This window comes from Pundamilia nyererei, unplaced genomic scaffold (assembly GCF_000239375.1).
Source record: "Pundamilia nyererei isolate P.nyererei 1_Seehausen unplaced genomic scaffold, PunNye1.0 scaffold00045, whole genome shotgun sequence".
Taxonomy (NCBI): domain Eukaryota; kingdom Metazoa; phylum Chordata; class Actinopteri; order Cichliformes; family Cichlidae; genus Pundamilia; species Pundamilia nyererei.
Genome location: NW_005187446.1, coordinates 2,560,690 through 2,582,133, shown reverse-complemented (window position 1 = coordinate 2,582,133; position 21,444 = coordinate 2,560,690). Strand labels below are relative to the sequence as shown.

At 43.8% G+C, this 21,444-nt stretch overlaps 1 protein-coding gene across 1 annotated transcript; it reads left to right on the top strand.

Annotated features, from left to right (window-relative positions):
- Window positions 1-2,371: 2,371 nt before the first annotated feature.
- LOC102209551 (potassium/sodium hyperpolarization-activated cyclic nucleotide-gated channel 2) lies at window positions 2,372-21,428 on the top strand. The gene is made up of 9 exons (XM_005732051.1): window positions 2,372-4,592; window positions 13,123-13,329; window positions 13,634-13,847; window positions 14,064-14,225; window positions 15,078-15,296; window positions 16,366-16,512; window positions 16,635-16,875; window positions 17,038-17,202; window positions 17,561-21,428. The coding sequence occupies exons 1-9, from the start codon at window positions 3,898-3,900 to the stop codon at window positions 20,008-20,010; spliced, it is 4,500 nt and encodes a 1,499-aa protein (XP_005732108.1). The 5' UTR covers window positions 2,372-3,897; the 3' UTR covers window positions 20,011-21,428.
- The last annotated feature ends 16 nt before the right edge of the window (window positions 21,429-21,444 follow it).

Below are 21,444 nucleotides of genomic sequence, written 5' to 3'. Positions count from 1 at the left end.
TACGTTGTTCTCCAGTTCTTGTCAGGACACAGGCTTCTGTAATTGAACTGTCCTGCCTCCTGTTTTCATATTGAAAGTGAAAGTATTGTCTCTGTGGCTGCCATTGTTGAAGTACATTGGTGCTCTTTATAGGATTTGGAGATAAGACTTTCATTCCTACCCAGAGTCCCAAGCTTATCTCTGTGCAGCGGCAATTTTTTGGCTATTATGAGCAGCAGCTGATGATGCAGAGCTGACACCCCCTTTGTCAACTGAGATGACCCAGATGGCCACATCTGCATATTGCTCACCCAGAAAGTAATTATATCTGTTCCTGTGTGGGTCTTCCTCATGTCTCATAATCCTTTATTTTGTGACATCCTTGCTTCCTCCTTTTTTCCTTTTGAGCTTTAATGTGCATTGAATCCTCCCGCAGCAGTTATTTTTCTCTCTCTCTCTTTCTACCACTAATAGCCACTTTTACAGAGGCTGACTCACTGTAAATATTTCTGTGGTTAGTCTAATAGCGTTTTATCTTTCTGGGACAATTGGAGCACTTACAGAGTTTTATGTCTATATTTGCAAAAGTCTGTTTTCCATAAGCCTGCGGGAATAAGATGTGAGGTTTTTCACTTATTCTACATGTAGATCTATTCAAGTCAACTGCTGAAGTAAAAGTAGCAATACCACAACAAAAGAAAACTGAAATAAAAGTATAGATATCAGATAAATTTATATTTAATCTTTTAAACCACCAATTTGACCTCTTAAAGTATTGTGCAAAAGCCACATGTCACTTCTTTATATTTTGCTACGGAAATGGGAAATAGGTGTAGAGATTTATTAACATAATTTATTTATTAAAATGTGCAAACAATGGATTTAAAATACATAAAGGAAAGAAGAATCTGTATAATACTAACAAGCTTGAAATATTCAATATTTGGTTTGAACGAATTTATTCTTTAACAAAGCCTGAACTCTCTCAGGCAGCTTTCTTGCAATTTTAGTAGTCTTCAGGAATATTTCTCCAGGCTTCTTGAAGATCATTCAAAGCTCTTCTTTGGATGTTGGCTGCCTTTTGTTCTGTTCTCTGTCAAGCTGATCCCACGCTGGTTTAATTAATGGTGAGGTCCGGGGTCTGGGGAGGCCGATCCACAACTGATGTCATGTGTGCTTTTACTACATTGGCAGTGTGTTTGGGATCATTGTCATGCCAAATATTGAAGCCGCTTCCAATCAGACTCTTTCCAGATGTTATTGAATGGTGGATCAATATGTGATGGTACTTTTCTCCATCTATAATTCCATCAGTTTTGATAATGGTGGTGATGATCAGAACCACATATTGAAATTGTGATTCATCAATTCCATTCATCAATTCAATACCTGCTGACATTAATTTTCGGTCCACTTTTTGTGTAATTTGACACACCACAGCCTTTCTCCCTGTTTCCCTTCAATAAGAATGGCTTCTTGACACCCACCCTTGCACTGAGAGCTTTTCTGATGAGACTTCAGTGAACAGCAGATGGATTGACTGAAGGCCTAGCAGATTGGGACGTTGCTGGATTTCCCCCCCTGTTTCTTAAGGACATGGCTTTCAGATACTATTCATCTGCTGTACAGAGTATTTAGCCTCCCACTCGTTAATCCAAGAATAAAAATAGCCATCACAGCAATTGTAAATGAACATAATAGGCGCCCTTTTTATACTAAGTAGTAAATAGCTGTCAAATGTAATTTTTCCCTCAAAAATGTTGTAGTTTTAGATGTTTACATAAGTACTTCACAGCTGTTCTTAAGCTGAACATACTTTTTTAGATGTAGATGTGTTCACAATTCGTAACAACACATAAAAAATAAACTACTCTGTTACATTTAAAATCCCTGCATTCACAATATTTCTTGACCTTAGAATACTGACAGATCGACTATAAAGTCTCTTACTTAAGAAGGATAACCAATAAACAGCTGACGAATAAAAGTAAATCTTGCTGTGAAAAATGTAGTCGAGTACTGAAATACATTTAAAATACTTAAAGGGGGAAAAGTATATTACAGTAAACTACCCTGTGATCTATTTCATGATGTATCAGCCTTCATATCTCTCTAGACGAACTCAAGCTCTGGAGTTTAACTGCAGATTGAATTAATATTTATTATTTCATTTCTAAAAGGTGTATCTGCTTCACGTTGTTTGGATCACAGCGTTCTTTGAGGACTTCATTCATTTTTCTTTTATTTCCTTTATAAGTCCTCCCCATTGTTGGTACAAAAAAGGCTTGCCCCTTTTTGCTATTTAAATAAAGTTTCATCATCCCTCTTTCCATCACGCGCTCCCTCGCCGCATTGGTGAGAAGGGATGACGCGCATCCTGTACCTGCGAGGGATGCGTGCGTCTTGCGCCGGTTGGGCATGCGGCCTTGGGGGAAGGATGATGGGGATGCGGATGCCATGGCAACAAGCTGATTAGATTCCGACTATTATATGGACATTTATTTATTTAATATTTCATTTGCACGCGCTGGCGGCGCGCTTCTGCGGACGTGTCAGACCGACCTCTGAGTGTTGAGTCAGAAAAGGAAGTAAATTGAGCCGTAAACTGGACTCCATCTGCTCTGCACAATTTCCTGAGGACCAAGGATCAACAAGTTGCTTTTTTTATTTTTATTTAAGGAAGGTTTGAAATTCATGGGAGCGCACAGTTTTACCTCGGAGCAGCTTTCTTCATTTAAATGTACAGTCTGTAATCTGCCGTTGGTGCCATAAGAGGGGAAGGGACTCCGCCGTATCCCTGTAGACTGGACACAGTGTCATTGAAAAGTGAAGTGAAGTGCATGGCAGCGCCTGCATGTGAGGAAACATGGAATGTGGTGCGTCAGGCTGTGAGAACCTCATCAAGTTAATTGCGGTATCAGGTTTTTTTATTTTTATTTTTTATAAAATAGCTTTTTTTGTAAAGGAGGAAATCTGTCTGTGTGTCTGACTGCGCTTCAGTCGCGGGTAGATGGGTTTTCCGTCATGGTGAAGGTGTTTTTTCCCGCACGGATACTGAAAATGACAACGTGTGGCGGACTCAGTGAAAACATGGGCTAGACCTGGGGTATTCTGACTTCTTTCCCAGCCGTATTTGTTCCCGTTTTTCCTGTGTGCATGTGCCTGGTTGCTGGTCGAGTGCGTGTCCTTATGAATCAGTGCGTCTCGGAATGAGCGCTCGTTTGTGCCTTTTTTCGTGCGTCCTTTCTGTCCGTTAACAACCCATCCCTCCTAACAGAGTATCGAGTGTCCTTGTCTTTCATCCTCGGATGAATGTTCCCCAGTCTGACACCTTAGCGCCCAAAACATCTCTTACATAATGATATATGATGAAAGGGGCAAAGACTGGGAAGGCAGCCTGGACATATAGGCTACACGGACGGCCAATGAGCGTCGAGCGCTCTTATCTACAATAGACCGGGAATCCGGTGCCAATATGACCGGTGTCGGAGCGTTAAGGGCGACTGTGGAGCGGAGAGGGAGGGCCTCGGGCGGAGAGCAGCGTTTCAAGGACGAGGAAGGAGGACTGGCAGAGAAACATCTGTAAGGACAAACAAGACTCTTTAAGAAAAGAGGAAAAGTGAAGCTGCAGGCGTCACAGTGATAGGGGGGGAATATTTTTGTCTGGATGGGGCTTTTTCCAAGGGCACTGAGGTAAGAATGGCCACATCCGCGGAAAGAGGGCGGAAGACTCCGGGAGAATGACTGGAGACACGCTGCACTTTTCTGTCGCTTCTTCAATTTAACATTCAGAGCGTCATTGACTTTCTCATCTATGTAACCTAGACAGGCCGACAGTACTGAATAGTTATTCTGAGGGGTGGGGGTCACAGGTTATATTGATCCTCCCCTCACACTCCTCCCCTTCCCTGAGTTGGGATGGATGGGGTGGCTGGAGGTGTGGGTACCCCTAGTAGCGCCGGGGGGTCCGGGGGTGACAGCCTGCCCAGGCGTAACGGAGGGGACTCGAAGAGGCGCAGTAAGGGCAGTTTGCCCTCTCCCGGCTACAGGCTGTCCCAGGCCTCGCTGGAGGGAGAAAGGGGTTCCTTTGGGGCAGATAGCACATCCTCCGGTGGACGCGGGCGTCGCCTCTCCATCATGAGCGCCTCCACCAGGGACGGCCTGCCCTTCCGTACAGCAGGCACTCCAACTACCCCGATTCCCTTGCCGCCTCCTCCGTCCTCCTCTTCTGGCACAGCCCATCCTCCTCCGCGATCAGTAGGCTTCGCCTCCCGTGCAGCCCTGGCCTCTACGTCCTCCACTGGGACCGGAGTCATGGTGGTGGCCACCGGTGCAGAGACCACCACAACCACAGCATGCAACACCAATGCAGCAGGAACCCCTGAGATGCTGGGTCAGTCTAGCCTGGGTGGGTTTGGCATGGGATTGGACGGGGAAGACTACAGCAACTCCAACCAGAGCACCTTCATCCAGAGACAGTTTGGAGCCATGCTTCAGCCTGGGGTCAACAAGTTCAGTCTGCGCATGTTTGGATCGCACAAAGCTGTGGAACAGGAGCAGGAAAGACTGAAATCAGCAGGAGCGTGGATCATCCACCCCTACAGTGACTTCAGGTATGGAGCCCTCCCACACACACACACACACACACACACACACACACACACACACACACACACACACACACACACACACACACACACACACACACACACACGCAGCTGGTCACTCTGATGTTGGTTTGTGAATTAAATGCCACTTGTAGCATTTTCAATACAGATTATGTTTTTTTCTGAGAAATGTGGATCAAAGCAAGTTGAATTCATGCTCATTTTTACAGAGCACACTTGAAGTATAATAATGGACAATTAACTAGAGAGAGAAAGAGAGAGGAAAAGGAAAACAGATCATGCATTAAGCAACCTCTTCACTTGTTAACAGGGGAAATGGGGAGGAGGACAACTGGGAAAGGAGAAAGAAATGCAGGAGGCTAAATATATATTCCCAGGGCACGGCAGTAGTGCATAGTAAATTACGTCAGGGTTAGAGGAGAAGATGAAGCTTAAAGTGGGGTTGTACAACAAAGACACAGCTACAGGTGCTCATGGAAAGAGCAGCGATCAGGGGCTAAGGTCTCCACGATAGACAGAACGCTACAATGGCTGGTCTCCATTTCTAAGAGGAACATTTTATTATAGTAGCCTGTTGTTTCCTGGAAATAATCTTTCACAGATATAGACAAAAGGTGCACGTCCCTTTCCAAGTAACTTGGGTAAAAAGTTCAGTATGTTTTCATGTAAAGGTGGCTTAACCAAGCACAGCGCTCCCTGTTGGTGGCGGATTAGGATTTTTCTGCCACCTGAGCTGAATAGTTAGTACAGGAATGGGTAAGCCGGGTTTGGTTACTCATTCCTAACGGGTTGTGAAAGATAAGTGCCCCTCCCTGAAACTGCTGGAGGTTTCTTCCTGTTAAAAGGGAGATTTCCTTCCCATTGTCTCCAAGTGCTTGCTCATAGGGGGTCGTCCGATTGTTGGGGATTTCTCTGTATTATTGTAGGGTCTTTACTTTACAATAGTGTTGTGATTTATACCCCTCTCTCTCTCTCTCTCTCTCTCTCTCTCTCTCTCTCTCTCTCTCTCTCTCTCTCTCTCTCTCTCTCTCTCTCTCATATTGCACATGTTAAATATGCGTTATTATTTATGAGTTAATAGGCCAGGTATTCACAGAAAATCGCTCTCCATAATTGCATGTGCCTAAGATGTGCAGATGGACAGCAAAGGGAGAGGCAGCATTCATAATCTCCAGACAGACTGCAGCAACAATGGATGACTTGATCCCCAAGGCTCCTGGCCCACTTTTGTCTCATCAACCACACACAGGCACACACTGACTGTGTCATTTTGTATTGTCTGTCAATGTAATGATCGCTCACACGTGCTTCTTATGGGGCTGCTCGCAGGTAATGTGATGTAGGTAGTCAGTGAAGAAGGCGGGGCAGGATCGACAAAGAATGTTGTGAATGAGTTTGTGTTTCATTGAATCTCAGCCTTTCCTGCATTAATTGATGTTCAACCAAGACATCTGATGAGTTAAATAGTCCTAATTAGCCCGTTGCAGAATTACAATTGAATTTTAGTCAATTATGTATGGCATTCTAAATTATGCAAGTTGAGTATGCATTATGCATTATTCAGTCATCTAACTTTTCCGTTAAGTACCTGAAGAGGAACTTTGCAAGGCCGAGGCGCGAGAGACAAGAAGACAGATTACCTTCAGAGCTGCTTTATGTGTTTTGGCCCTTGCAGCCACTAGAATGTGTGGCAGCGCTTGTGCTCGTACATTTGGTCTGTCTTTACTGAGTCTGCCGATAAGCTCCCACACCTCATTAAGAAAAGATGTGTTGTTGCTGCACCTATAAGAATACATAACGAGGGGCAGAAGAGGTGAAGAAAATACACATTGTGGCATGAGAAGCATACAAAGCGAGAAATGAAGGGTGAGGAGAGTTAGAAATAGAAGCAGAGTGAATTCATGTTGAATCAGTGATGCTGCTGATACATGTAGAGTTGTCCTTGTTTGTCTGTATGTGCCGGACTGGATGATGGGTGGAAACTTGCAAGGAGCTGACATCTGGCCAACCGGAAGCAGGGAACCAATCATAGGCAACACAGGAGACACTTGGCCTCAATTACAGTATATTTGGTTTTTTGGTATGACAACAGCTGAGCAGGTAGATACAGGTCGGTTACCCTCCACCACCTGTTCGTGTTCAAAATGGAATACTGATGAGGTTACAGAGAGCAGCTTTGATTGCATTTGCAATTCCTGTGTGTGTATGAGCATGTGTGAGTGCAGTTCACAAGTGCACACTATATGCATTTATACCCGAATGAACCGCACAGTGCACAGCTCCCGGTGTTTCACCAGGTGGAAAATCAGAAACCAGGTCGTGTCAGGTATTTATTCTGAGTTTTAGTTTGGCTGTCACATCTTCTTGTCTGTTTGGGTCTTCCCTTCTTCATTCAGGTTTGAATCAGCTGTCACATCCCCATGGAAACAGTAGGCTGTAGTACATAGAAGCAGAGTAATGTGCAGTGTACATGGACAGTGTCACCTAGTATTTTACTCAGCAAACTAAAACAATGCATATGATCCACATTTTAATCTGTGAAACCTGTATGATAGATACAAGATTGCAAGAATAAATAGATTTTCTTAAGTTAAAGATGAGAAATACATAATTCCCTGAAGGGTAATGTACTATATTGAGCAGTTGGAGTAAGTACTCAGTAAGTACTTAAACAAAAGCAAGTCCATTGGAAGAAAAGGCCAAACATTTTATCTTTTAATTCTCGTTTAAAAACTCACTTATTCAACATAGTTTTTCCATCTAGTTAGTGTCCCTTTTTTATATTTGGTTCAATTTTTATTTATGTACTTTATCTTTTAGCTATATCTGTTCTTAGTAACTTTGTTCTTATATTCTTTCTATTGCCATATAATTAGTGCCCTCAACCTGATGACATATGTGGTACTTTGTTAATAGTCTTTTATTTAATCATGTCTTAATTTTCCTGTTTTTATTGTAAAGCACTTTGGTGTACCGCTGGTCTTTTAAACGTGCTATACAAATAAAGTTGTATTGTATTGTATTGTAACATACATTTTACTCTTTCATTGCATGAAAGGAATAAGAAAAAAGAAACTGACTTGATGTAAGAGGAATATTTCTTCAGGTGAATTGCTAACAAGTCACCATCTAACATTTCAGATTGTGAACTGTTAGCTGGTACTGTACAGACATTTAAAAACAAGGAAATAAACAAATAATAAAATAGATTAGATTAGATAGCTCAAGGAGCAAATGCACATTAAAATATATTCAAGTACCTCAAAATACTAGAGGTCAGAGGACAATGGCCAGCCTGGTTTGAGCTGATAGGAAGGCAACAGTAACTCAAATAACCACTTGTTACAAGCAAGATATGCAAACGAGCATCTCTGAATGCACAGCATGTTGAACCTTGAAGCAGATGGACTACAGCAGATCAGGAACACACTGGGTGCCACTCCTGTCAGCTAAGAACAGGAAACTCAGACTGTACATCAGAAGGTTGTAAAAATGTTTTCTGGTCTGATGAGTCTCAATTTCTGCTCAGACATTCAGATTGTAGGGCCAGAATTTGGCATAAACAACATGAAAACATGGATCCATCTTGCCTTGTATGGTCCAGGATGGTGGTGGTGTGATAGTTGTGTCACAGTTTGAGTCGTGTTGTACCAGCTGAGCATCATTTAAGCACTCTTTAGTTTTGTTCGTGACCATGCCCAACCCTTTATGATCACATTGTACTCATCTCCTTCCAGCAGGATAATGCGCAGTACCACAAAGTTGAAATCACTTCAAACTGCTTTCTTATAAATGAAGATGAGTTCATTGTACTTAAATGGCCTCCACAGTCACCAGATTCCATTTCCAATACAAGCACCTTTAGGATGTGGTAGAACAGGAGATTTATTCATGAATGTTCAGCCAACAAATCTGCAGCATGTGTGATGCTGTCATGCCAACATGGAGCAAAATCTCTGAGGAATGTTTCCAGCACCCTGTTAAATCTATGCTTCAAAGAATTAAAGCAGTTCTGGAGGCAAAATGGGGTCCAATCTAATACTAGGAAGGTGTACCTAATAAATTGTACACTGTATATGTACTAGCATTTTCCACCTATAATACAGCGCTGACACAAACAATATTTTCCATAATCTGTAAATTAGATGTGAAAATCAGAGCATAATCTTCAATATGATAAAATCACAATATGTTGCCTACAATAACAGTAATGTCACAATATATTTATGCTGTGATACTCTATATATCATGTGGTAACACAATCATCTATGACACATAGCAATATTTTAATAGGAAGAAAATCTCAGCGGGTAAAATATTGGAATTATATATGAATTCACTCAGCCATGGTGTTTGTGTGTTTTATCACTATAACTTAATTTCAGTAACCTGTCAGAGTTAATTAGCTGTCTGATTTGTTCCCCACCCCCGCTCCCCGTGACTTTCTTCTTTGCTGCAAATTCTGTGTTACCACAAGGAGTCATGAGCTAGTGACTGTAGTAAGTTAAATTTACTGAGGAGTCAGTTTCAGAGCGCCTACATATTTTAATTTAAATATTGATATAATATTGATGTAGATGTCGACAAATGCATCGCAAGAGGAGGAAAAATCATTTTACCGTGTCCGTGGAATGTTTTTCCAAGCAGTTAAACAATAATCAGTGGTTGGATAATCAATTAGTCACTGGTTGAGGATTATTTCATGCTGATCAGTTAGTCACTTCAGTAGAGACATTATTAAGTATCTAATATGGTTAAAATGGCAAAAGCAAAGTCCACACGTCAATGTTAAATTAATTGTTTTAAAAGTAACCTCTCTAAGGTTTTTCATGGGAGCCTCGTTAGGTACAGGATTATGGTTCATATTGTTTACGGGGTCCTGACAGGCATGATGTAATTTACAGACATGTTCCCACAGTCAGAGTTAACAAGGCAAGTTCTCCAAGTCAGGAGTAAATCGCCTTCACTGCTACGACAACTGCAAGAGCGACCATGTTGCTGTAAATAATCCCCGCGTGTTTGTTGCCAGTGATTATGAAGCAATACATCTGTCAGTGTAAGTGACAAAGTCAGACAGAAGAGTGTGTGGGGCCTACGATGACTCATGCATGCTTAATATTCATCAGTCTAGTGGTAGCATCACACCATGAAGTTCTGTTACTAAATTGGTGCTCCATAGCAATCGACCGCAGAGCTTGAGTGTACTTTGTCTAAAAAAAGAGACACTGTGTGTGTAAATGAGCGAGACGGAGACAGCGTGAGGATGCAAGAATAAGCAAGTCATTGATAACGCGTTGGCTAAAGGGCTTAGCAGAAACGAGAGAGAGAGATGACACGAATCATCTCCCGATGATTGGATCGGCTCTTCTGTCATACTTTAATCACTTTCAGCATCCAAATGACATGAGTGATCGCCTGCTTTTTTTTCCGAGACGGCTACATCACGGAGTCCTCCAGCATGACATTCAGATTGATGAGGCCTCCCAAGGTTACTGATCGTTTGCCTCCCTCTGTTCTTCACTGTCTTCCTCCTTTTCTCAAATCACTTCTTCTTCTTTTTTATTAGTATGAAGCACAGGTGCTTTATCTTGCCAAAGCAAAGGATGAAGCTGTCTTGAGGGAAACATTCATATCTACTACAGCCTGACTTATATTACCAGGAGGACTGCACTTGTTATTGTCCTGGCTCACGGATGTGAATAAGCACAGATTATTTAAAAAACAAAAACACACACTTTCTGCTCTCAAAGATGTACAAACACCTGTTTGAACACATTTGTAGCTTCATGAAAGTTTTTAAAATCTTACAGAAATCTTAGTAGAAATGTGAATTTTAAAAGGTCGGGGTGGTTATCAGGTAGGAGAGAGCTGGCCAGTTGAATTTTAAGAAGTGCCCTTCAGTTTGCAAGTTGGAGAACTGAATATTACAAGTTGGGCCCTGCTTTTCACAGAGAAGCCTCTCCTGCTTTCACTGAAGTTTTATCAGAATGGTGGCAAATTTCTTGCAGTAACATCTCCCGTAGGCACTTGCATCTGCCCCTCCAACTTTGGGATCACCAATGTTGTATAACTGTGCCAGTAGCAGCTTTCTTTTTTTTTAATCTGGTGGAAATGCATTTAACAAGTTTTAGAAAATCCAATGGCACCAAGTCGGTGGGAAGGCTTTAAGAACGTGATACCCATCTTGCCCTCAGGTGCTTCAACTTTGACCAATCTTGTTTCGATGTGTCTCTTTGAACTTATGAAAATGTAAAATTGAATCAGAGTTGTGCCCCTTTGAATCTAATTTTTCAGGATTATATGTTTAGGATGGGAATGTAAAAATGGACGGATGCTTGGCTCTGCCTTTTGCAATATGGAGGAACACAAGAGGAAGACATGGCGCTCTGATTCGGCCAAACAACATTATTTTTAAATGAATATGCAGGAAACGTAGCATTATCCACATCAAGTGCAGGATACAGTCTTCCCCCCCCCCCCTTTTTTTAACAGTAGGAATTTTGACTCATCACAGCAGAAGAAGCATGCTCTAGGCTCTCTCATCTTCCTGTACCCAAATCACATATAACATTATGACCACCTGGATAATATTGTGTTGGTCCCCTTTTTGCAGCCAGAGAAGCCCAGACCCATCCTAGCAGAACACTGCCTCTGCTGGACTTCTTCCCATAGTACTTCCTAATGCCATATATTAAAGCACATGCACCATGTAAAAGAAGACGTCATTCATCAGAAGAGGCCTCCTTCTTCCATTTCTCTGTGTTTAGGTTCTGATGCTGTCATGCCCATTGTTGGCTCTTTCAGTGGTGGACCGGAGTCAGCACGGACACCCTGACCCTGGTCTGTGGCTATTCAGCCTTATACCCAACAGATTCTGACATCTTTCTATCAGTCAGCATCAACTTTTCAGCTCGTCTGTTGGATCCAACCACGCTGCCCAGCGTTTACGCCCCTGCATCAGTAAAACTTGGTTCACCACTGCTCCTTCTTTGGACCACTGCATACCAGGAACACCCCATCCATTTTTGTCTCTGTTACGCCCCAGTCTAGGGGTACAGGAACGCAACATAAGTTTGAAAAGATTGCCCCGCCCTGGTCCCCAAAACCATACACAGAGGGAAAACCAATTTCTTAGTGAATGGTGGTTTATTTTTCTACACTGCAAAATGAAGCTCCGGGGTGAACAAAGGCCAAAATAACAAACAAAACAAGCTAAGTCAGGAAGAGGTGCTATCTAAAACCCTATGTGAAATCAAAAATCAAACAAAAGACAAGCGCTACACCTAACTCCCTAACTGAGATAAACAGGAGAAAACAGTGCAAGGAAAAACAATAAGGCAGCTCACCCCTTCTGTTCCAGTGCTATTTACAATGAAAATTAATGTACACACTATATACAGAACTGAGAAAGTCACAAAAGTCATGGGTTTTGGAAGCCAGGGTCAGGTCTGCTGTTGCTGTCAGTGGCTGCCCCAGGACAACTGCTGGTGATGGATTTTGAATGCGACCACATGATCAGCGGACCAATCGGCAGCCGTCAGCTCATCCAATCCAGGGCCTGCAAAGACTTAAAGACACAGACAAAGAAACAGCCACCAAAACAGATTATGGCCAGGGCCATAACAGTCTCATCGTTTGGCTCTTGTCAAACTCACTCAAATCCTTACACTTACCCATTTTTCCTGCTTCCAACACATCAATTTTGAGGACAAAATATACACTTGCTCCCTGATATATCCCACCCACTAACAGGTGCCATGATGAAGAGATAATCAGTGTTATTCACTTCACCTGCTGGTGGTCAAAATGTTATGCGTGATTGGTATACTTCACCACACTGTCATTTCACAAAGAGCTTATAAGCAGGTTCACTCTTGAAAAGTGACAAAGTGACACATGCAGATTTCAGTCACAGTGAATCCTAATCCTGTTCAGTTTTGAGTATTCTGTTAATGCTCATCATTTGAGCTGCTCACAGGTGACAAAACCGTGGTGTCTCTGTTTGTAAAATCATGTTAATATAGATTTCAGTAATACTGACTTATGCTAAACATACATATAGATGAAGCTTATATTGGTCCCAGTAAAGAAAAAAGAAAGATTTCGCTTATATTAATATTTAATATTTCTGTTTTTGCTTTGCGAGATGCTGCTAAACCTCTTTTACCACAACATGAAAGTCTTTTTTCTGTTTTTGCAAGGTATTTTTAGCATTTGCACTGTATGAGTTATGCCATTTTATCATCTTTTTACTAAAATCTTGCCAAGAATTAAAGTGTAATATTTGGGTCATGAGCATGTGAGTCAGCATATTCAACTGGTTAAGATACTGCCAAATTGTGCAAAGCTGTCTTCAATCCAAACAGCAGCTTGAGATGTTTTTGCCTTTATTTTAAATTCTATTTGTGCTATTTGGCAAACCTTTTAAAACAACAAGACAATATAAGAAAACAAGAAACGAAGATGGAGAGACCAGAGGTAAATAAAGAGTAACTGTCCATCGTTATCTTTTTAGATTCTACTGGGATCTTTTGATGTTACTGTTGATGATGGGAAACCTAATCATCCTGCCAGTGGGCATCACGTTCTTTCGAGACGAGAACACTCCTTCATGGATCATCTTTAACGTGGTCTCGGACACTCTCTTCATGGTCGATTTGGTCCTTAACTTCAGGACCGGCATCGTCAAGGAAGACAACACTGAGATATTACTCGACCCGAGGTTAGAAGGAGCATTTATGTGCATGTGTGTGTGTATTGTCTGGAATATCAGTGCAGCAGGCCCAATGCCATAAATTTAAATTTGCTCTTCTGGCCATCTGCTGGGTTTGTGTTCAAACAAATTAATGTGTGAGATGTGAAAAGGTGATGTGAGGCCAGTGGCAGAGCTTTGTTCAAATCCCACTGTGTTCCTGTTGAATATTTATGAGGAAGGTTTCATGCCAAGCAAATGTTGAACTCTCTGCCACGAGACTAGACTGCCTAATGAGGAATGACACTGGTCTTCCATCTCACTCTAACGTCAGGGCGATTCGCCAGAAATACCTGAAGAGCTGGTTCCTCGTGGACTTTGTGTCATCCATCCCGGTGGATTACATCTTCCTAATGGTGGACAGTCTGGACTCAGAGGTCTACAGGACGGCCAGGGCGCTGCGGATAGTCCGCTTCACCAAAATCCTGAGCCTGCTTCGGCTCCTGCGCCTGTCCAGGCTCATCCGCTACATCCACCAGTGGGAGGAGGTGAGAAGCACAAACTCAGATATTTGTGGAAAAGATTTAATATTTAAGGCATGACTCATCAGAAGCCCCTTTTGTATGAAACAACATGCTTGGAGGGCAGAGGCACCCCCGTTTTGGATGTGTTGCTGATCAAGAGGCTTTTAGGGATAAAAAAAAATCTAAAACCCCATTTGCTCTCTTTAACCGCACTTATTTTTACATCCTCTTCTTTCTCAGATCTTCCATATGACCTATGACCTTGCCAGTGCTATGGTAAGGATAGTAAATCTAATTGGCATGATGCTGCTGCTGTGCCACTGGGATGGCTGTCTCCAGTTTTTGGTCCCCATGCTGCAGGACTTCCCTCCTGACTGCTGGGTTTCTAAGAACGTGATGGTGGTGAGTCTCTGTGTTATTTTTAATATGTTTCAGTGAACGACTTTATTGTCAGGCCAACAGACACAGGATGTGACGTTCAGGCTGAGCTGAATGAATCACACAAAACCCTATCTGGATTGTTTGAACAGCGTGCGCAATATTTGTTTGAGATTGAAGCAAACCGCTGCTTCTGAAAAGACTCACTGTTTATCAGATTTGCCATGCTTTGCCCCTTATCTGTGTTAACTGGCTCATGCAGCAACATGTCCAGTTGGAATAAGATTGACTGTAATTAAAAACCTCCGAGAGATCAGGTGTAGGTGTGAATGAGCTCAATCTGTGGAAGGCTTGGGGACCTGCTGGAGATTGTGCATGAAAGCATACAGACTCAGATATTCAACTGACTCATGTCTTGCAGTTGCCTGTGTGATGGTTGCTAAGCAGACTGATGCTGGGATTTTCCCCAGAGAAGGTCCCCTTGTCCAATGGACCATTAGTGTCTTAGTATAATTGGACTCATACACAAAAACACACACGCACACATAGAGGCGGCTCATTTTATTGTCAGTCTTTAGAACATTTATTTAATAATGCAAGATGACGGCCCTTTTATTGTTTTATATGTAGCGCAGCTGCTCGATTTTATGATTTTGGTCAGCACACTGGCTTTCGGCACTTAAATTGCTCTCCTGCAATATGTTATGATCTCAGCTGTATTTTCTAAAATGGTTTGGCTGAGCCACTCAGAGGGGAAAACGCTCCCGTAACCCGACTAAAATAAGAACAGTTCAAGGCTCCAGCGTCTCTGTAATTAACGCTTGAAACTTGTTTTATTCCTCTGTCACCCTTCCTCTCTTCCTCTCCCGCTCACAGAACGACACATGGGGTGTGCAGTACTCCTATGCTCTGTTCAAAGCCATGAGCCACATGTTGTGTATCGGCTACGGTGCCCAGGCTCCCGAGGGGATGACTGATGTGTGGCTCACCATGCTCAGTATGATTGTAGGCGCCACCTGCTATGCCATGTTCATCGGCCACGCCACCGCTCTGATCCAGTCACTAGACTCATCGCGGCGACAGTATCAGGAAAAGGTGAAATATGACGCTTGTTTATGAGTGTCGTATGACTGTGGGTGCTTCTGACTATGTAGATCTACAAGCCATCCAGGTGGGTCCGTTCTAGCCTGCAGCCTTTAGGTTGACTCTCCTTGTTCAGACTTTAAACTTTGTTCAATTTTTTTGTCTGGGGTTTCAATTACTATTATAAGCGGTATGCTGGTTCTAATTAATGCTGAAGTACTTGAATGCTGATGCTAAGATTCACAATTTAAAATGAAACAAAAAAATACTCCAAATTCTTAAATTTGAGCCCCAAACCAACAAATCTTTGCATGAAGCCAGTGCAAGGGGAAGCATAGATCACTGTGAGAAAAATGTGTGGAAAAAACAAGTTTGTGATTTATGTTGGAAAAAACAAACAAAGAGTTTGCTAAAGTTATCACAGTGACCTTTGTTTTACTAGAAATCAAAATAGGCCCTTTTTAGTGTTAATGATTAATACAAACTGTGGGAGGCATGAACTTTTTTAGCTCCTAAAGAGGACCCTGCCAGAAAAAGTCAGATAACCACGGGAGTAGTGTTTTTCAATTTGGGGGTGAACCTAGCAAAGGGGTCAAGAGATAAACTAGAGTTCAAAAAAAGGGGAAAAACATTTCAACATATTTCTAACACCCGGAAGTACGCTCTAGTGAGATAAAGTATTTAAGAAGTTGGTGTCTGAAATCACTGAAGTTCTTCTGCATAATAAATATAGGCATATAATGAATTTGGGTAATTCACATTGTACAGTTAAAAACAATATTATGCCCACAGTGTTGAAGAGATCGTAACTTCCCACTGGAGCTGTGAGTCAACATTCGTAGATTTGAAATTATACCTCACAATGGCTGTGTAAAGTGATGATAGTTTACTATCTAACATATATACATCTCACTGTCTGAGTATCTATTGAGGCACTGACCCACACACAACAACACAAACATATCAAACTGAGGTCACATTTCAAGGTTGATTCTGAGATAAAATTTCTAAAGAATGTATTTCCACAGTCTGCGTGTACTCTTCTCTTAAAGTGAATGTGTTTGTGCCTTTGTTATTGCAGTACAAGCAGGTGGAGCAGTACATGTCGTTCCATAAGCTCCCGGCAGATGTTCGGCAAAAGATCCATGAGTACTACGAGCACCGCTTCCAGGGAAAAATGTTCGATGAAGAGAACATCCTGGGAGAACTTAGTGAGCCGCTAAAAGAGGTGATAAACTCACAAACACCCACACCATCACACATACATGCCGTAGATGCTGTGTTCATGCCTGCAGCAGATCTCTGACTAGCACTCCCTCCTCTCTTTATCCCTTCTTCCTCTTTGCTTAGGAGATAGTCAGCTTTAACTGCCGCAGCCTGGTTGCTAACATGCCGCTGTTCGCCAACGCTGATCCCAACTTTGTGACCGCCGTACTTACCAAGCTCCGCTTTGAAGTGTTTCAGCCATCAGACTTCATCATCCGTGAGGGCACAGTTGGACGTAAGATGTACTTTATCCAGCACGGACGCGTCAGCGTGCTGACCCGTGGCAACAAGGAGACCAAGCTGAGTGATGGGTCTTACTTTGGAGGTGAGGATGTTTTGGTGTCTCGTTAAACAAGAAGGAGAAGGTTTTGGAGGGTGGAGCAGAAGCAGAAGATAGCAGTAGTTTTTTCTGTGGTTTGTTTTGCAGAACTACTGTATATACTGCAATTTCCCTGTTATACTGATAAAACTGTCCTCTAATTGTCAGAGATCTGCTTATTGACTCGAGGACGGAGGACAGCCAGTGTCCGAGCAGACACATATTGCCGTTTGTACTCTCTCAGTGTGGACAGCTTCAATGAGGTTCTGGAGGAACACCCGATGATGCGACGTGCCTTTGAAACTGTTGCAGCTGACCGACTGGACCGTATTGGTAACTTGTGGTTTTTGAATTGCTACATACATTTGTTTTTTCAATACTGACAATACCAAATACTTGCAGATATCACAGGCCCTTTGTTAGGATTGTTCAAGCCGCCAAAAGATCAGGAGTCCTCTTTGAATACAAGCTGTAAGAATTAAAAGTAAAAATAATTCAGGATTAGAAATCTTTGTAATGTAAAAAAACAGGAAAACGCTTGAGGCTAAAACTCCAGCTACGTGACAGCTTTACCTACTTTAAAAGATATCATTCCTTTAGGCATTCCGTTTTGTCAAGCCCAGTATCTCAGGTTACAAAGACATGTTGAAGATTTTATTTCACATTTGCGCTTTCTTTTTCTCCTCTACAGGCAGGAAGAACTCCATGCTTACGCGGAAGTCGTCCCAGGGCGGTTCTCTTGGTGGCAGCATGGGTCGTGGTGGAGGCCGAGGTGGGGGCGGTCTAGGAGGTGGTGGTATGACAGCAGGAGGTCTGGGTTCCTGTGACAGCATGCTGGTGCAGCAGATTGTTAAACACGACAGCATGCCAGCCATGCAGGATGCCATCGCAGCCGCTGCTGCCGCTGGAAGAAGTGGCACGGTGTCTCCTCGGCCACGCCCCGTCATCTGGGCGCCGCTGGTCCATGCTCCCCTGCAGACTGCGGCTGCAACAAGTAATGTAGCCATTGCCCTCATGCACCAACAGCAACAGCAGCAGCTTCAGCAGCTGCAGCAGCAGCAGCACGCTCTTGGAGGAGCTTTTTACCTGCCCTCCCCTCTCATCTCCCCCTCTCCCTCCTCCTCTTTCCCTCTTTCTTCTCCTCGTGCTCCTGTGTTGCAGCCCCTTCGCCCTTCTGTGAGCTCTCTCATTGGGATGATGGCGATGGGAGGAATAGGTGGCTTGTCGCCAAGAGGATTTCCTGTCTCCCCCTCAACCATGGGCCCTCCTGGTGGGGTGACATCGCCTCCTGTTGCTAAAACTCCACCCACTTCAGCCTCCTCTGTCCCAACTTCTGTCCAACAAGGAAGGAATCTCCATTACAGCCTCCGACTTCAGGCAGATCATCCCTCAGCGATTTCTGGATCTCTTGGAGCCCCAACAGGAGGAGGAGGAGGACCAGCTGCACCTCCCCACAAAACACCAGCCGCCAATCCGCCTGCCTCCAGTGGCCCATCAGATGGCAACACTTTGCTTACAGCTCAGCAAGGGGCAAAAGAGGCTCTGTTACGTCATGGAGGAAACACTTCACAGGGTCTCCCAGCACTGGGTAGACTCACCCAGGAAGCCAGGCTGCTCTCAGCCTCACAGCCCACCCTGCCTCATCGCTCTTGGGCTGCAGTGCAGCCTCACCCTCCTCTCCATCGGAAGGCCTCTGGCGGTAATTTGCTAGCAGCTCCGTTTCTGGCAGGGCAATTAGCCAGGGGAAGCAGTGCAGGCCTGCTGACCTCTAATCCTTCAGTACAGCTGGTGACAAATATGCCATTTAATGCACAAACACAAGCACAGGGCACAGTTCCTGTCCAGCCCACCATAGCACAGACTGTATACACACAGTCTGCAGCTCACACTGCCTCTGCTGCCACAGCTGCACACATGCCTTCTACATCGTCTGTGCCAGCATCTTCCTCTCCTCCAAAGCATACCCCACTCTCCTCTGCCACCCCTTCCCCTGCACCCACTCCTTCATCTCCTACACCTATTCTTTGCCAGACTCCTCGACCGAAACCAATCCCAATGACCCCTTCCCGCTCCTCCTCTCCTCCTCTCTGCTCCACCCCTCCATCGGCAGGAACAAGCCCACTGTCGCTCTCTTCAATTCCTCGTCCCAAACCGATTCCTACACCCTCCTCCCGCTCGTCCTCTCCCTCTCCATCTTCCACACCACCTCCATCCTCTGTTTCTACCCCTGTTCCACTACCTCAGCCTTACGGGACCAGATCCTCACTCACATCCTCTTCTCCCCCTTCCTCTTTGGTTTCATCTTCTCCGCCCCACCCCCAGAGCCCAAGAGCGAAGGCATCCAACACACCACCCTCTGCTTCTCCATTGTCGGGTGCCAGCCCTGTCTTGACTCCAGTCCCTTCTCCCACTCAAACAACCCGCACCCGAACATCTACCCCCTCCCAAACGCCTACTCAAGCCAGCACACCGGGTACCCCTACCCAGACCTTCACCCCAACACCTTCCTCATCTCCCATCCCTCTTACATCGGTCCCCTCCCTGAGTAAATGCCACAGTCCAACACCTTGTTTCCAGGCCTCAGTCTCCAGCTCAGCAAGAGTCCCCACTTCAAGCCAGATTCCTAAACAGGTCTTACCTCTCACCCCAACCCAAACTTCAACTCTGTCCCAAACACCTGCTAGCACTAACGCTCCAACTAAAGTAACTTTTTCAGTTCATCCTGTAAAGCAAACATCTCCTGTCCCAACTCCAAGCTCCACTGCCAAACAAATCACATCCACAGCCTCCTGCTCAACAATTTTATGTCCAAACCAGAGCTCCACAAAGTCCCCCTCTCTTTCTACCCCCTCCAGCACCACCATCACCACCAGCACCTCTCCTTGTGTTCAGCCGGCCTCTTCTAACCCCCCAAAACAAATACCAAGCACCATGGCTGCCCCTACCCAGTCCTCAAAACTCAATACACGTTCCACCCCTATCCAGACCACACAAGCATCCACCACTGCACCCACCCAGTCGGCACACGCAGACTCCCCTGCCAAATCCACCTCTCCTAAAGGTGGACAAAAAGACCCTCAGCTGTCACCGGGCAGAAAAGACTCAGAGGGACTACGACACAAACTGCCCGCCAACATGTAAAACATAAAAAAATTTAAAAATTTTAAAAAAGATGAGGAGGAAAACCTCATAAAATGTTGGACTTTGTGTTGTGGTGGGTGCCTGAATAGCAGAGCCATGGATATGCAGAGTTGTGTCAGAGTTGGCACCAGACAAGCCGTGATCTCACGAGGACAGATACATGTTTGCATTCACTCTAGGATGTGATTGTCTTAGAACATCAGGTGTTCACGTGACTCACAGCCAAGCCATCGATCAAGGATCCAGGAGAAAGACTTGAGGGGTCCGCAGAGGGGTTGATAAGGCAGAGTCTAAAAAAAACATCCAAATGTATACATACATATCTGTGTTAGTGATTGTTGGAGCAAGCTGGGGAGCTGAAGTGGAAATATGCTGCAGTGTATCTACACAATAAAACGGGAAGGAAACAACGTCTGGGAGTCTGGAAAAAAAAATTAAAAGCTAATGAAAAAAAAGCAATACTTGTGACGCATTTTTCTCACTAATTAAACAGGAAATATCCTTGACAATAATAATGAATGTGGGAAGATATTAATTGTTTTCCTGTTTGAAGGAAAGTCACGATGACAAGATGCAGGCAATAGAGCAGATACTTCCTTGTTTCCAGCTCCAACTCCCTCTTGCCTCCCATTCTTCACCAAAGTGTAATATTTTCTCATCAGAATAATAATAATTATACTGATATAGCGTTTAAAAAGCACTGTAAAGTCAATATTCATATGAATTTGAAAAATTAGGAGCAGTCCACTTGTAGTTTTGTTGTCCCAGGTGCGTGGTGTTTAGTTTTTGAACAATACAAACCTTTTAAATCTACATGTTCGCTTTGACAGCTTCTGTAAATTGTATTTTTTTCTTCTCTGTGTGTGCGTGTGTGCGTGCGTGTGTGTGACACACAATACTGCTCTGCTGTGCATTGTGGTTCACTTGATTTCTTTCTTTCTCCACCCATCTCCCTGTACTGTAAATACGTGCCTCTCTGTGGGTCTGTTGTGTGCTTCCTCACTCCACGGTCTCTTTGTCTTTCATCTCGTGTCTGTCTAGCTGCCTTTCATCTGATTTCACAGCTCTGGTCGCTAACTGTTTCTTTGACGCTCACAGACTCACTCCCTTTCTCTCAGTTTGCCCGACACTTTGCTCTCTGCTGCCGTCAGCCTCATGTTCAATTAGCGGTTTCCTTCTTCTGTCGCCCTATGACACTGTTTCAGCACAGTTTCCAGTGATGTTTGATGTTTTCTGTGGGTAGCAACAAGGCATTTCTGTCTTAATCCCTGATACCATGTTGCCTAGACGATATATTTAAGGACCAAATGTTTTATTTTTTATTGATCACAGCTTTAGCTTTTGGAAAGAAAAGACGGCTAATAGTGCTGCCAAACTGATGATCATGAGTGTGACACTGAGGGTGATGATTTTCTGCTTGTGATGATGATGATG

What these genes read in the sequence shown, in the direction of transcription:
- LOC102209551 (XM_005732051.1), top strand. Translation starts at nt 3,898, where the DNA reads ATGGATGGGGTGGCTGGAGGTGTGGGTACCCCTAGTAGCGCCGGGGGG. An exon ending in CACCCCTACAGTGACTTCAG is followed by an intron (nt 4,593 to 13,122) that starts GTATGGAGCCCT and finishes TTATCTTTTTAG; the next exon opens with ATTCTACTGGGATCTTTTGA. An exon ending in TGACCGACTGGACCGTATTG is followed by an intron (nt 17,203 to 17,560) that starts GTAACTTGTGGT and finishes TCTCCTCTACAG; the next exon opens with GCAGGAAGAACTCCATGCTT.